This window comes from Chenopodium album, chromosome 5 (genome assembly GCF_948465745.1).
Source record: "Chenopodium album chromosome 5, dcCheAlbu1.1, whole genome shotgun sequence".
Taxonomy (NCBI): domain Eukaryota; kingdom Viridiplantae; phylum Streptophyta; class Magnoliopsida; order Caryophyllales; family Amaranthaceae; genus Chenopodium; species Chenopodium album.
Window position 1 is genome coordinate 5,451,315 of NC_137838.1, and position 18,446 is coordinate 5,469,760.

Below are 18,446 nucleotides of genomic sequence, written 5' to 3' on the forward strand. Positions count from 1 at the left end.
CAAAAGCTTCTAAGTTCTCCTGGAATGTGTAAAGGGTGTATAGTCATTGCCTATTCAAGTATCTATTGAAGTATAGTATAGGGAATCCATGGAATTTTAAAACACAAGGAGCAAACAAGTTACAGGTTATATTTGAATAGAGCTGCAATATATTTGGTTGTGATTAATATTAAGAATGCAGAATGAAGTTCAATCCCAAGAGTGTACACTACTTTTAACAAAGTACTAATAAAACATGGAGAACATATTTGTGAATAGATGAAAGAATAGAACATAGACACTTTTTAATGAAAGGGATGCTTACAGTATTTTTCATGCTAGAAATCTCAGCTGCTGACATTCTGAAGAGTTTCTCTGTGTCATCATTGAAAGTGGTGAATGACATAGCTCCAATGTTATCCATTGCTTCAAATTTAAATGTAACTCTATTGAACATGAACGGAATTAAATTAGAAGCAGTTGTAAGTATATATATTGTACAGATTGGAAGAGCATAGGAATAATTTACTTGTGAGCAGAGATCGTATCCGTTTTCCTGCAGACAGTGCAACGATAGCGAGATCCCACAGGAAGATTTGTGCGTTTATAGCATTCATGACAACCAGCATAGGCATGAATCTTGTTAAGTTCAGCATTAGGTATGGTGACTCTTATCCATGCTACCTCTTCTTGCATAGTATTGGATGGCTGTATTTTTTTTTTTTTTTTTTTGCAAGAACACATTATCAACTGCTGTCAAAAGATATATAATTACTACTTAATGAATAGAGTTTCTAGTACTGGAAGTGAAATCTTAACCTTTTTGTTTCTTAATCCTGCAATTGTGTAGATTTTTTTCTCTTTACTGGGGTATCTGATAGTAAGTACTCTAGCCTGCCTATCAAGCAGGACTTGTGGATACACTTTTGCCCTGTAATGAAGGTGCAATCATGGTCAAATGTAGGATAAAAAGTGATTAGATCATGACAAATGGACTACTAAGAAATGTACCATTCGCGAAGCACGTTTGCTCTATCTCCTTGAGGTTCATGAATGAATTGAGTTGACATAGTGGTGCTCAAAATGAATCCTGCATCATTAACCGGTAATGTTAGACTTCATTGTGTGTATTTGTTGTTGTATAATAGAATTGCAAAAATATGGAAGTAATTAACCTCTGGATGTGTTCTGAGCCCTAAGAGAAGTGAAGCCAACAACATTGAACCTGTCAGCCCAGTTGTTGAGTGTATTACAATCATTGATAGCAAGATCATTCCATGCTGAAATAGTGATAGATTGATCATGGCTGTTTCATGGATTTTGAAATATATGTCAGCACAACAGCTCAGTGATAAATGATAAGTCTTGTAAAAGCTAAAGGAATAACTATTCAAAGCTCATGTAACCTTGTATCAGTGACAACTATCTCACGAACTGGGCTCTCACGTCCACGCGAATTAGTAATCATGCGTGGCTGTTCTTCAACAAAGAGAACTACTACAACAACATCTGAAGCCAAGGAATATAAACAGCATTAAGGTAGAACAAAAGCTACTTGATTTATTGTTAAAAAAAATTACAATTACTGTAGTCAATTTTATACCAAATTTGCTGTCTGGATCAGCTGTCCTAGGAATAGTCGACAGAGGCTGATACATGGGAATAATAGGTCCAGCTTCAGGGTTCAACCTCTGCACAACAATTTGCTGTCCAATAGTCATTTGATACGGAAGTTCTTCAAGGTTGAATTTGAACTGATCATCCACAACACCTATAGGAGCCCTAGATATCTCATACTTTCCTGTGGGTTTTAAGATATCCTCATAAGCCTTTATTTGCTCTCCGAAAAGAGCGCAACGCATCTTGTTTTTCTATGAGTAAAACAAAAGTGAAACAACATATGTAAATCTTTTTAAAACAACAAATGGTTTAAACTAAACACAAGCAATTTCAAGTATGTAATTCCTGGTTTGAATTGAACACATAAGGACAACTTTATTAAGGCATCCATATGATTACAGCTACAGAATTTTTGATCAAAAAAAAGTTTGTGCAGATTCTATACGGTTTTCCACTCCTTATTAGACATAGACAGTATAATATGGATTGAATATAGCTACTTAATAAGTTAATGTTGCAGATTTCTCATTCCAATACTTTTTAGCATATTATGGCTTATGAAACAGTGCTCCAAAACAAAGATTTTTCATGAACAAATATATATAAAAAAGAAGTTAAAAATAAAGTATCAAGTTCAAGCATATTCACCTTCTCATCTTCCATGATGAGAGTTTGGAAGACTAATCCTGGCTTTTTAGGTGATTCTCGAGGACGACCCTTTTCAGCAACCGTAACTCTGACCTTGTAATCTTTGCTCTGAGTGTTAAGTTCATCCAAATAAACCGGTTCAAGCTTCATATTGTATTCTAATTGCAGTCTGTAAAATCCCACAGTTAATATTGATATAAGTATACAAATGGATTTAACACAGAGATTTTTAAAAGCTCATATATTGTGGCATTACAAACACTATTAAGGTATATGATCCAATCAATATGTAACTTGTGAAATTCATTGTATGCAAAGTAACAATACATGTTTTACAGATTCATGAAATCATCTTCTATAAATCCCAGAAAAATACTTCTTGATAGCAGATTTACAAGTTCTGATGCAGGAAGTTTTCAAGTGCAGAAGGCCGAATATATTTTGACACAAGTGCTATCATCCGTTGTAAAAATATAATCAATAGTTCTATACAGTCTGGTATGTATTTTTCCATGCAAAAGATTCTTAAGCTTGGAATATTCTTTATATATTCGACATAGTAATAAATATTAATGGGAAAAAACTTTCAACAATTCAATCTGCGGTATTTAATAAGTGGAATTTATTTAACGAAATTTACACTATGCAGAAAAGATTCCATGCAATATGTATCAAGAAATTATACATAAAAGCAACAAACAATCATGCACTTGTATTTATTACAGAACAGAAACTACAATAGGTAGTTGACCAGTTTCCTAATATAGCATGTATTTGTGTTAAGCTATTTTACAGATGTATAACTTTTATGGCTATAATGACAATATAAGTGAGTAAACACTTGAATTGAATATGCAGTACAACAATGGTGTTAAAAGATACATACATTTCTATATTTCAAGGCTTTAGAGATAAGAGTACCTTAAGAGGAAAAAGTGAAATTCTAAGGGTTGTAAAGGCGTTTTTTGGGAAGAAGTGAGGTTGCTATTTATAGTCAAGAATAGGAAGTAGTAGCTGAGTAATCAGTTGAACAACTTTGACACGGATTAAAGGTTCGAATAGTAATCAGCCCATACTTATAAGTGATTAGAACAGTTATCCAGTACAGTTTTGTTTTTTTTTTTTTTTGCCACTTAGAATTCTTTGTTTTTCTAATTATTATTTCCAGAAATGCTATGCGTTATCTTACTTGTTTATAAGTTTCTATGTTTGATAATTAATCTATTTTGTGCTTGTCTTTTCTATTTCTGTTTGTTGTTGCCTTTTAAAAATCACAAACAGTAGTTGATAGTCATCTACTTCCCTAAGTAATGTCAAGTTCAAACAGTTACAAGCATGGGTTGCAAAGATTTAGTCTTCTTAATTTGAGGGGATAGTACAACATATAAATAATATAATAACACAAATAGCTGTAAAGTTATGTGAGTAAAGATTTTAAGTGGTTGTGAAGACTTCTTATGTAAGATACCATTCAATTTTTAAATAATAAAAGATTTTATGTGGTATTTCATCTATCAAGTACAATTTATGATGTCCTTTAAGTAACTTTCTTTTGTGCATGTGACTATGTGAAGTGCTTGCTTCTATAGTAAGTAAATTGTATATATTTGTTTCCAAAGTGTAATATGTACAAACTGTGTAGAATAACCTTTAGTTCAAAGGTGTTGTTAGTTATAATTGAATTAACCACAATTCATTACAGAATGCGGTAACGCTTTGCGTTCTACTTAAATTGACAAAACCATTAGTATACGACTTGTTTTACAAATGCATTTACAATTCGAAGTTTTAATAGCCAACCAAAAATGTAGGTTCATGGCCTAATATATGGTGTCAAGTAAGTAATGTAAATTCTTAGTCAAGGACGATAGTAATGCATGTATAGTATTGAGCTCAATATTATATTTTGCTACTTTGGATTTTGGAACGTGATTTAGATGCAAGGTAGACTTAAAAATAACCATATGTATTACTATAATTTTGTATGCAGTAAGTAGGAAATCAGAATGGTTTCTTATGGGATTATTAACTATGGAAGAGATAGAGAAATCCAAGCCACACTGAGTCACTAATTAGTTCTAGTTCTTAATAGCTCATCATGACCTTAGCTATGTGTGTATAACTATATATCTACTCTTAATGTCGATAAGTTTATAAATTATATTCCTTGGGTTATCTAGCTTTCTACTTTTTGTAACAATACTCTCTCTATTCCATATTCACAATTTTTAGAGTTCCATAGTCGTTAGGGTTTTGGTTGTTTAATTAGGTCGCTGGAAAACAATTTTCTAAATTTATTTGTACTTCGTACTTAGGTACCTCTTATTAAACCCTATTTTATATAAACCCAACATATGTGAACTGATTAGATATGAAAAAACTGTATAGTATGGAGTAACAAACTATGTCAAGGGTTAAATCTAGACTTTTTAAATTTGTCATTTAAAAAAAAGAGTTTTCTTAAAATTGATTAAGTTAACCCACACGTGACTTGAGACTATTATCCTATCTACAATAATTAAGGAATTATTTACCCTTTTTTGTTGGGGAGGGGGGGTCTGTGACACTGTGTTGTTGAACTATTTTCTTATTATGCAAAGTTTTACTTAGTGAATGCCTACTTAAAAGATTGTGATATCATAAAAGTATGGCTATGTCTATTAACAATCCTTAAAAGTATTGAGCTTGTAGATTATATGAAAAATGCAAGTTCAAGAGACTTGAAATAACCCTAGATCAAGGGGAAAAACAAAAAACCAAATATAATGAACTCTGAGTTTCAAACATTTTTTATTGTTCATTTTATCAATAATAATACTTTAATACAGTATTGGTTTCTTAAGGTGCACTAAACAACCAAGTTTATTATTTCCTTTACACCAACCACGATTCAAACATTTGATTTCATATAAATAATCTAATTTAGTTGTCCATTGCCATTTGTTTTTAAAAATGTTGTTACCTAATCCTCATTGTTGGTATATAAAGTGTAATGAATGGTTCAACACGTATAAGATAGTCTTTTTCCGTGTTGATTGATCAATGACATATGACTTACACAATATATTATGTAGATATTTGGATATGGTGCACTTCACATGGCTACAGTTAATAATTAGATTCTTTTGAAAGGTATCATTTATTATATAAAGGTACTATCCAAGCTATTGTGAGAACTCAAGTTCTAGTATTTGTTTAAAGTGTCTACCCATGGTAAAGATGGTCTGTGATGACCTTGTTAAGTCTATTATTTGTATTTGTGTTTTAGATAAGTTTTTCCATGCCTTTAGCTAATTTCTCAACTTCTTATGTTGTTAGGCTGAAAACAATGCTATCATGAGATGGATACTCATAATTGAAGAAGAACACAAAGATATGGCAGTATGTATACATTTCAACTTTTATGAGAAATAATTCATATATATATATGCATATATACATATATACATATATATACATATATATGTTGCTCCCACCAACTAACTGTGTTTTTGCTGTGATTTAGGAGATACCTGTTTTTTTTTATCATATCTTATACAATCAATGTGGAGCAGCCAAGATGTTCCGCGGTAGTGATGGACCAGCATGGGATATTGTTATTAGAAGAACCAAATCTGGAAATATGATCACTGGAATGTATGTCGAGGGAGGCTGGAAAGAGTTCATCTCAGATAATGATATCGAAGTTGGAGATACCTTGATGATGTACTATAAAGGTAGAAAAATATTCCATACTAAAATTTTTTCATATGATGGCCATGATAAAACCAATCTTGGTACACCAGTTACCCAAACCAGGGTTACTCGAAGGAGGCTTCCATTGTCTTTTGCAGAAATGGAAAATCACTTAAGGTTAATGCAACAACAATGTCCTTATCCATCATTTACATATGTGGTTAACCCTCTGGTTATTTTCCAAGGAATTATTGTAAGTTTCATTGTCTGTAAGCTGTAGATCTGTATATCTTCTATACACACTTGTGTATCATATTAGTATTAGCAAATTTTTAACTACTGGTTGTTTCTAAATTCTGATGTGAAAAGGTTGTTCCAGTACCATTTTCTACAATGCATTTCTGGACAGCAGATCCATGCACAATTGTTCTTCTTCGGCACAAAAGGAAATAATGGTGTGTGGACTTAAGAGTAGTTCGAGAAGAAGGTAGCATTATATCATGTGTACTATGCAATGGTGTGAATGCGTTCTACGAACACGTGTTTGCCGTAGTTGGTTTAGGTGCTCTAGTGATTTATCAAACAGGTTTTCCTCTAGTATTTGAGGTGATGCTTGGGCCAGCATAGCTTTCCACATAGAACTGCTTTCTAGTTCACATGTTTGACTAATATATTAGCATCAATATGTATTATCTGAAGTAGTATGGGTGTGTAATAATAAAGGCGTTAAGTATTCACTACAAGATGTGGAAAATCAGTTAGTTAATGTTTAATACTTATGTAAGAAAGGCAATTATGTATTGCATCTGTATAATAGGCATGTTATGCAAAATTAATATTTATGTGTTAAGTAAGACTGCAGTATTAAATCATGCAGGGTAATGCCTTTGAAAAAAGCCAGTGTGTAATAATAGAAAGATTACAGAAATCTAACATGTATAATATAACGGAATTAAATTTTCGAGCTGCAAGCTTACAAATTCATAACAATGCTCAACAAGAAGAGTAATTATAACTTTGTCATTATGATAGATTGCATAGGATAAGCTCAAAATTATTAGGTAGTTAATAACCTTGTGTTTTATTTGCTGTAATTACTGGTTTGTGTCATTTCAAAACTGCTTAACATGACAGGGTCATAACAGTCAAGTATGTAAGTTTCAGTCATTGTAAACATTTGACTGGCTAAACATGTAAGGTAAAAATTGTGAATAAACATCGTCAAATGTGGTCAGCAAACATTAATGTACTGCTTAAGTATAATCATTGGCATTAAAACAATACTTTGACATTCCTATAAAAGTTACATAGTTTGTAGCCTCCCAGTAACCCGCATAAGAGGTTGTATCGAATACAATGTTGAAGACAGTTGCTTTGATAAGCTACTATCTGTAGCAGAATTAAAGAGAGAATGTCACAAGTGTATTCCAGTGGAGGTGTATGCTATGGAAAAATTGGGGCTGTTTTCCTACAGAATAGCGATCCTATTGTGTTAGAAATAGTTGTCCATTAAGCTGCAGGTATGTTAGGATTTATAGTTCAGCTCAGTTAAAAGACTCTTTAATGTACTGTTTTGAATAAGATTAATAGTAAGTGTAGAAAACTGCTTGGCATGTACATTTGATTCCAGCATTAGCAATAAGAGCAGGTTTATTGTATTAATATCATGGAATGTATATGTCTAATGGGCTTTAAAGATTTAGTAATGTTTCTAGTTTCATTGAATAACCTGGAGCATGTTGAAATGAGATTCTAGATAAAGGAAGAGCACACAAAGAACGTCTAGGCATTTAAACCACCATGTTTGATATAACATGTTCCCAAAAGCTTAAATTTTAAAGGCATAACAATAAGCATGGTAGATTGAGAAGAGGTAACCGGGGAAAAAAAAAAACAAAAACAAAAAAAACCCAAAAAAAGAAGGAAGCACTTTTCTGCTTTTATAAAGTATAGGACTTCCTCTATTTAAACTGCCTTCAGGTTCAGTTTACTATAAGATGTAATAGTTTCCTGAAAGGGAAGGAGATTGTGATTGTTTTAACTCGTTTTTCACAAGATAATTATTTAGATGAAAAGACTCAATTGGGTAACAATTAGATACTAACTACTGTCCTGGGTATGTCATATGTTTTAGAGGCTATAACAACTACTTACTGCTTGCTCTGTCCCAGTCAAGCCAAATACTTTTATAAGCATTTATGATATTTCTTTCTTAAGCCAATCTATCTATCTAGTAGGAATTGGAATCTTTCTCATGTCAAATTAACTATTAAGCAAATCTTTATCTAGCTCAGGTCCTAGCTACATCCAACAACCAATAACATGTTTATTTTCTATTACAGGTCTATCATGTAGCCACCTGCATATAAATTCGAATGCACCCTATACTAATGTTCATTGATGAAAGCACTGAGTAAATAAGATAGCATACTCTAGGTGCTCAGCTATTACATCTACCAGCAATCTAATTAGATAATCTGATGATATGTTCAATGTAACATATAAAATAGTGTGGGTTCACAGCAACTAACATGTCATTGAACAGTGACACCAGGCATACCTTTTCAGAACAAGCCTATATTTTGGTGGTTCAAACATTCTGTGTATATGCTAGTCATTACTGCAAATACAAGCTTTCAATATTAGTTATATACTTAAGTCAAATTGTAATTAACCGGATCTATTCACCTTCATATAACCACAGCTTGAACATTTTAAAAAGAATTAAAGTCTGAAGAATCTTAGCAAGAAAAATGCTATAAACTATATTAATTCTCCTGATATATGTATACAATTCTGTAAACAACTCTTTAAATGAACCAAATAGCAAAACTAAACAATCTTTGTCATAACAAACCTAGTACATTGGTGCACAATATTGAAAGCAGAAGTAACAAGAAGCAAGTTAGAAACAATTTTTTGTTCAATACGAAAAATAAACCTTGATCATGAAATTCATATTCGGTTATTAAAAATAACTGATAATTAGACTCAATACCCCAAACCTGCTCTTCAATGGAGGATAAAGCTACAATACCAGAAGGTGCAGAATATATTCCTCCATATCTTCTAAGTTATAACTGCAGAATGACAGCAGAAGCACAGCAGTCAGCATGCAAAAAATAATGTACTTTCACAGGATTCAGCATTACTCCATAACAATTTATAAAAATCAAATTCTACAATGTATTATCAAGAAGAGTAGAAGAATCAAATGAATACATGAACCGCATCACGTGAACACCATGATTAATGGTGGATTTTCCTTGTTTTTTGCCTTAGGATTCCTTCACCCTGTCAATATATAACTATGAACTATCAGCTGTCTTCTTAAATATATAAAAACTTTTTTAATTTCAAAGAAACAAAAGGGAACATACTTTGAAGTCCTACTTTAATGCTCTGATTAAAAACAGATATTTATGTTTCTTCTTCTATATTATGATGCAATACACCTGCCAACCTCAACACTTCAAAAGCCACTACATTTTGTACAGTGTTTTGAGGGTGTTGATCTGGAGGCTTAGCATAAAAGACAGCAACATCTGCTGCCTTTTTAGCCCTTGACAAAGCAACATATAGCTGACCATGAGAAAAACATGGGCGTGGAAGATGTATAGACACCTGATTAAGAGTCTGCCCCTGAGATTTGGTTATTGTCATTGCAAAGCTTAACTTGATGGGAAACTGTTTCCTTTCAAATTGGAAAGGATAATTCATAGAACCAGATGGTCTTAAATTGATTCTGTGGATGAAAACATGATCTCCTTTGTACTGTCCTGTAGCAATTACACATTGGATAACGTTTGGGAAAAACCTCTTACAAGTAAGACGGGTGCCATTGCACAAACCAGACGAAGGTAAAAGATTCCTTAAAAGAATTACCGGACAGTTCTCCTTCAGCACAAGCTCATGAGGGCTCATTCCTCCTGGGCACAAGCTATTCATGAATTTCGTAGGATATATATTACATGTATCATTCAACATGATATCAAAACTCTTGTATATAACAGCTCTGCCTTCAAATTTTTCTATCATGAATGCATTAATCGAATCCACTTCATCGTTTAATGGTGTTAGGATTGCTCGATTAATAAATCTATCAGTACCAAGGTTACCTTGCATCATTTCAGGGAACGTTGCTTCTATGAGATCAGATATGAAATTGTTTCCGGATTCACAAAATTGAGCTACTTGGTCTGGAATCTGTACATACGCTGTTTCTTAATTCTGTAGCTCACCATTACCCAAGGCAAGCAAGAACTCAGAGTATGTTAAATCTTCCCGAGCTCTAATATTTTCTATCAACCTGAACCTTATGAATTTAGGCCATAAATATGATGTAACAATACTGGTTTCAACTGCTTCTTTCATTGATCTATGAGGAACTACTGGCAGAACTTACCTAAAATCACCTCCAAACACAACAGTCTTACCTCCAAACATGAGTTTATTATCACACACATCCTGCAATAGTAAATCCAAAGACTCAATATTCTGTTTCTTAGCCATTGAAGCCTCGTCCCATATTATCAGTGATGTTTCCCTAAGTAATGCTGCTAAACTACCCTGTTTAGGAACAGCACATGCCAGAGAAGCATCACTATCAAGTGGGATTTTAAACCTTGAATGAGCTGTACGTCCCGAAGGTATGTTCGATGCAGCAATACCTGATGTTGCTGTCGACAACACAATCTTGTTCATTAGTCTAAGCTCTGCATACAATGCATTGTATAAAAATGTTTTCCTAGTTCCTCCCGGGCCATCTATGAAAAAAGCACCTGGTTTCCCATCCATTACATATTGCATGATACATGAGAAGGCAGCATTTTGTTCATGGTTCAATCTAGAACGACATGTAAGAATTTCTGGTGGAATAGGAGCATCAAGAGCATCCACAATATCCTTTGTTCTTCTGATCTCAGCATCAACATGAGCAATTAAATGATCTAATCCAAAAGCTGACAACGATTTCCCCATAGCTTCAAGGTACCCCTCAACAGAACGAATAGTCAAATGCTGAATCCTAAAGTCATTGTTCGCGTATTTATACCTGAAATCCTCAGACAAAAAAGGGTAGAATTTCTTCCACAAGACAGGCGGATCAGCCGTTTGACAGAAAATAAGTACTGTTGCAAATAAACGGCGTAAAGCATCAGGCATCTGGACCTCTGAAGCTTCACACAATGTTAAGTCCGCAACATTATCATTTTCTATTAGTCCCAACTTCAATGCCGCATCATAAAAAGTTGGATACACATGACCATTAACAGTTCGAAGCCCTTCAAATGAAGTTGGACTTCTGACATTAAGAAATAGCAGTCGTAAGAAAAAGTGTTCCCCTTCTGCAGGATACACAAATGCCAAACGCCCAACAGAAAATAGATCTAACACTCTTTCTTTCCATTGCTTAGTACCTGCGTCCCATCTATAATGCTCACAAAATTCACCATATAAGTAGCCTGTACCACCTTCAACAGCTGCATTGACTGCAAAAAATTCAGTCAATTGAGTATGAGAACGTTTAGAATTAGCAACAACAGCACGTAGTCTTTCATGAGGATGTAAATGGACAGTTTGTTCATTAGGCAAATGAACCTGTAGAGGAAGAACGGGAGGATGCATTTCAAACAGATCAAAACTAAATATTCTCCACGCTGCTTCACAAGGGGAAACCCATCTACCTGACTGGAACTGTTTTATTTCATCAACACAGTCGGACTCACCAAGTACTATATTGAATGAATACTTATCATGCCCCTTGTATACATATTTGTATAGGTATTTCACTGCTTTAATTGTGGAACAAACCTCAACATTCAAGTGGCAATCAAACAATGAAGAAAGATAAGGATTGTACGAGATAATCCACTGATTATCAAGGTATGTGTTACGGATCTTTACTTGTTCCCCAGTATCACGTCGTTGATAGATGGGATAGCCATCTTTGTTATTAGTTGTGTCGTTTGAAAACTGTTTAGGATATTTATTTTTACAGGACAACATACCACCCTTGTTACGCATGCAGAGACATTGTGGATTTAACACACCACAGGGGCCATGCATCATATGTGCAAGCACTGTCCGTCGCAAGTTACTATTGCTAACAGGAGGTATTTCAGCACACACATATTTATCATAATCAGCAGGACATTTCAGCTACCAATCTGATTTCAAGATGATCAAGAAATGAGCATGTGGTAATCCTCGTTTTTGGAACTCAACAACATACACCATTGCAGCGACTTCACCAAAAATATGTTTCACCAATATTTCTTTCTTCAGCAACAGTAATTTGGCTCTGAATATCCTAGCTATTAAATCAGGCCGATCTTGTGCTGTTTCACCTGGGCTTAACTCAGCTTTTATTTCAGGCCAGTTAGCATTGCAAGTAATAGTGACAAATAGATCTGGTTTCCCATATCTCTGAACCAAGGCCATGGCATTTAGGTAACGTTTCTTCATGTCACGAGGTCCTCCAATAAATGTTGGAGGTAATATTACTCTACGCCCTACATTTTTAGCAACAGTTTCCCCATAGTCCAATGAATCCAGAATACCTTGATATAGATCAGCCCGTATACTTTGTTGGTTATTTCGAAAGTAATCAAGCCTAGTGTTTTCAATTTTGACATACATGTCAACTATATACTGCTGGAAACACCTCCCAGCTCGCAACAACATGTTCTCAGGCCGAATTTGCAACTTGTAGGCATAATACTCTCTTGCAGAAATGAACTTATCAGCTCTAGTATTCTTTTTACACGCTCCTGCATAACAACAGCATAAACAATTATTCATAATTTGGAAGATAGAAAACAAACAGTAGTACATATAAGTAATTTTAGTGTAAATGTGTCTGGAGAATGTACTTCTGTCTTCTTCATTCAACAAATCCTCAGCACTGTGCACAGCACATGACATAATTGGATCTGGCAATGGAATTGTGTTCCTCGATCCACTGTGAGACTGTTTTTTTAAGCCTTGAGTCCAACCACATTCCCCACGAGGGAATAACAAAGGATACTGCAATGGGTCATAACAACCATAGTTATGGTAAATTCTATGAGATATAGCAGATTTACCAGACAGTAAGATATGAGGACTCAAAGTTTGGCTAGAAGAAGCATTTTCTGGCCATATGACCACAACATCATCTACAGCAGGTGCATTGTAAACACGTTGGTCTAGCACTGTACTTTGATTAAGGACAATTTTGGTATCAGCAGTTACATGTCTATCTCTGAGAGATCGAAAGAACACTGCATATGGATTCTGCTCTGAAACTCGCATCAGAATTTCAATCACATCTTGACGGACCTCTGGAAAGCACCTAAGCCTATTATTAGCTTCATTTTGTCCATCGTAAAAATAGAGCTGCAAATACTTTGGAGTGCCTTTATCGGGCAGTAAATCTGGAACAAAATGATACATTTGCTCGTGCATTTTAAATACATATATACCCTTGTAAGTGCTTGCATCAAAATTCCCGCCTATAGAACTAAAGGCAAACAAATTATTGTATAACCTAGCATAAGTTCTGAAGTGAACTGCATCTTCATCTTTTGACGTAAACAAACGCTGCAGTTCAGAAGGGTATTCATTTGTCACTATCTTAACCTCTCCCCCACCACAACAAAATTTCAAAGTCTCAAAAGCAAATTTTTTTGCAGCGCAATGTACACATTGTGTAGGGGACGATAATTTCAGAGGCTCCATTGACAGTGGCTGCCCAGACATAGCAGCAGGAATATCTGGCATTGATACAAATTCAATTAATCCAATTAATTTCACATAATGCACAAATTCAGTATCATAGAACTACCAGCCATATTAAGAAAAGTTGCTCAGCAACATACAGTGCGACTTTGGCTTAGAAGTAGATTTCCTCTTCTTCAGTACTGAACCACTACATATGAAAAACATAATTAGCACTATATGTTTATCTTAGATAACCTCTAACACTAATTTCTAATACTTGTACCTTTTCGATTGTGACCGAGCCATATCATCGATGCTGCGTTTTTTCTTAGTTACACGTTCTCGAGGTAAATGTCTAACTCCATGCTGATTACTGAATACAATCAAATTGTGTCAACAACAACCATACAAAGCAACTACATTCCCACATACCATGTTACAATTGCATATACTTCTAGATTCACTAATGATTACCTTAAAGATTCTTGATGGCCATCAATACAATTCGTAGGAGAAACACAAACTAACTGAGATCTGCACATGTGGTCATGCACATTACTATAATCTATAACCAATAAACGTCATCCCAAAAATCACCCCAGTGCACAGTCGTTTACCTATCTGAGTGCACCCCTGGCAATCCATTCAGCAGTCGATTCCTTTTTGAAACTCGTATACAAGAAGACTGGTCATCTTGTTGTTGGCTATTAATAGGCAATTATTAAAATCCAATAATTAAATTAGGGCACTCCTTGGAAGCAGAAAGCTAAGTAACATATAACAACTATGTGTAAGCATTTACCCTTGTACTGCTATTTGGGATGATCGTTGCTGAGCTCGATTAGCTCTGTTGCAACTCTTACTTGATAAATAAGGAATACCATACTGGCAATCAACCATGCTGTTTTGGATTTTTTGCTAGATTTTGCATGACAGAATACAGATGCAACCATTCTGTAAATTAGAAAGCAATAATAATACACACAGATCAAACCAGTAATTCCTTATTTTTTTTTGCAAAGAACCACATACTAAAACAAAACCACTAAAATACTGGACTTTAATGTATGCGCTATAAATCTGCATCCTAACATTAGCAATATATATTGGCATGTATAGGCTAAACATTACACAATATGTATCAGTTACTATTTTATACTGGGAAGAAGATTTGAATTACTATTTTATACCACAACGCAGGAAGGAATGCAAACCTTAAGCTAATAACTGCAAGCATTAATAATGGCATTAAAATTGCAACAAACACATGTAAATAAAGTACTATTCCATAGATATTTACATTGGAAACACCATTACAACAAAAGCGGTGGCAAGCTTATAAATGCCACTCTAGTTACACTGACATTACAACCCAAATAACCAGGTTCCATAGCCTAGTAGGCCTTTCCTTTTTTCAAAATTTAAACAGAAACAAAATCAACATCTTTTGATTGCTGTTCTACATATTTCCACAAAATAGAGCATGTCAGCCCCTTACAACTGCTAAGCACTAACTAATCAGTCTCAACATTACCAAACAGCCGACCTAATTCCAACAAACCAGACGCTGCCTGATCTGAAGTACCTACCCCCACTTCCTCTTCATGAGCTATCTGCAGTAGCTTCTTTCGCTTAGCAGGAGTAGCAGACGTAGTGTTGCTGACAGGAACCGGTAACTCCTTACAAATTTGAGACACATTCTCCTCCTGAACCACATAGTATGTGGCAACAGGAAGCTGAGATGTCTGCTCCAACCGTTCAAGATGCCCCTTTAAAATTAAATACTTCTCCCTCAGCAAGTAACACTCTCTACTCAACTTTGCTGTAGCCCCATAATTAGCATCAACTATCTCCAGATTGTATCTACAAGCCAAGTAAAAGACAACCTTCTTTGCAACCTTTTGTTCAGCAACACTTGTCAAAGGACTGAACTCACTAAAAATGCACTCCATCCCATTACTACTACGTGGACAATTAACCATAACCCACGAAACGAAGCCATGACCTTCCACCCAAGTAGTTTCTATAACTATCACAGATGCACCAGTCTTTCGCACAACAATCACTAATACTTCTGCATAGTCAATGGAAATATGAAAACCACTACCAAACAGGGTATGTCCTGAACTTTCCCCTGCACCTTGCCCAAAGGATTTGCCCTTCTCTTGCAATACCTCAGCACATTTATTCCTAAATAGCTTCAAACACAATTCATGGAGTCTAATCTGATCATATGTGAAATCATACACCTTAATGCCAAACAGATGAATCATTTTTTTCACAGCCTTCTGAGCTGCCCTCTCACGAGATTCTTGAACTGTACTTGCATCACCACCAAAGAATGTTAAGCGTGCTCCATTGTTTGATCGCACGACTTGCACCCAGACATTATTCCTAGCACTATCTATGAATCCATAAACTGGTGCTGGAAACTGTAGCCAATCAGTGATCTTTTTCAACAGAGGTTCAAAGGGAATGTAAACCTTGTTAGGCCGAGCATCCATAACCTGTAATGGCAGTAACCACATTTAGATTGAAATCCCGTACACAAAGGCAAAAATGGACACTCCCCTAACATAAGCTGCACAACTACTGAAACCATAACAGGCACTATAGCCAAATTACAAGTCTCAAGCAGAATCAGCCTACTAAACAACTCAACTCCCTTATTCACAAGCCATGTCAGATAGTATGAACTATTTAAGGGCAGGCTACCAGTAACTACACCTTCAACATCTTTGTTTGATCAATCTTAAACCTCATATCCCCTCATCTCACCAATACCAAGGCCCACACTCATCTACTTTAAGACTGTTAACTAATACCCAGACAACCCAAAACCCCAGCACTAAAATCCCAAAAAACAACACAATAAACCAAACAGAAGGATGAGGAAAAAGTATAACCTGCCTAATGACACCCATAATTACTAAACACCACACCCTCAACAAATAAGCAAACAACCCGAAAAAACAAAACATATGTAAAACATGCATACCCAAAGCAAGCCACATAAGAAAGTATTTCAAAGTTACGTACCATTGAAAAAGCAATACCCTTGCAAAGCAGCAACAAACCAAGAATATCAACAAGCACCTCGACACTTGAAAGTTTTCTGAAATCGACACATAAATAATGATTACATCCCCATAAAACAAGTCTCAATTGTATATAAAATGTATGATACACAACCCAACAAAACACAAATGTAAAACAACTAAATTGACTAATACAGAAATACATAGTAGACGTCCATCCAAAACCACATATTTAAAAGAAACAATTGTATCTCTAAGCACCATACAAGCCAAACAACAACAAAGAAAAGGCTAACAATTAAGCTGGCTGATACCCCAAAAATTTAAACCGTTTCAATTGTATATTAAAATACAATACACAACCAAAAATGACACAAATTATTTCCAATTAGATTGACCAATTAAAACTTAAACAATGGGTGTTCATGCAAATTCACACTTGAAAAGAAACAATGGTATCCCTAAACACCATACAGCTCAAAAAACAACGGAAAACAGTCGACAATGAAGCAGTTTGATACAAAATTTCTATATAAACACAGCAGAACAGTAGAGTTTCATACAGCATCAATAACAAAAAGAACTACACTACACTAAACAAAACACTGATGTTTCTTTTTTCTTAAAAGAAGGATCAACAAATAAACCAAGAATAGTAAAGAAACCAACAACACTAAGAACAACATAACGAAAATACACTTACAAAAAGAAGATCGCACACACCCCACATGAATGGATGTGTATGTCTCTCTCTCTCTCTCTCTCTCTCTCTCTCTATATATATATATATATATATATATATATATATATATATATATATATATATATATATATATATATATATATATATATATACTGTCTTAGGAATGAGCAAATTTTTTAGGTTCATGAACACCGACCTAAGCAAAGAAACAGTATCAAGTACTGTACGGTCCAACAACTCAAACCTCAATCACCCACTCCCATTTCCAAATTACATTAGCGTAACCAAATTATAACAGAAATTAATTTCAAAATCAGATTCAACAAAGCTTTAACACTAATTGATAAATAATACACGGCAGGAAATGCACCATTCCTTTCATGTCATCCTTTTTTATCGCTGAATAAATAATCATGATGTGAATTATAAACCATCAAACCAAATTAACATCTTAGCTGGCAGTAAGTACAACAGTGTTCTAGAAATCCACCTCTGCAAGCAAAAAAGGAAATCCATCTATGCAAGTAAATCCAGTCAAAGCAAGCAAGGGCAGATTTGGCAATGCATTAATACCAAGGGCAAGGTAGTAATAACGCCAGTTTGCACTATTCATAAGGAGTTACTGTTACTAAGCTACAGTGATTCCCTCTTGAACTTTTATATGGGTTATTGATATATGTACGCAACTGACCATACATCAATATATTTTTATATTCATAATGTGCAAGGATTAAATGAAACAATAGAATAAATGTCATCTCCCCCTAATCCTTGCATATGGGGTATAAAATTAATCCAACGACTTTTTAATTTCTTGCACATTTTAAGCCATTAATTCTTTTAGCAATGCATGTATCAAGCAGAGTAAACTTATTCTTATAAAGCTTCGACTTATTTCTCTTGCCCAATTAAATTAATCTTTGGAATTGAATCTCGTATATATATAGGCACAATATATACATAAATCAAGTTTCTCACAATGTCATGCACGCATGTTCAACTTCTTAAACTTATAAGCATTATTTCTCAATCAAGTATATGATATAAAATCATAAATTAAGAATACATCATGGAAACATACT

General features: G+C 34.5%; 1 protein-coding gene across 1 annotated transcript; it reads right to left on the minus strand.

Moving 5' to 3' along the window:
• Positions 1–753: 753 nt before the first annotated feature.
• Positions 754–11,991, minus strand: LOC145631363 (uncharacterized). The gene is made up of 9 exons (XM_081683434.1): positions 10,328–11,991; positions 10,164–10,231; positions 9,386–10,067; positions 2,248–2,416; positions 1,583–1,850; positions 1,386–1,488; positions 1,155–1,285; positions 991–1,069; positions 754–910 (listed from the first exon to the last, which is right to left on the minus strand). Exons 1-9 carry the CDS (start codon positions 11,989–11,991, stop codon positions 754–756), a joined length of 3,321 nt encoding a protein of 1,106 aa, XP_081539560.1.
• Between the last annotated feature and the right edge of the window lie 6,455 nt (positions 11,992–18,446).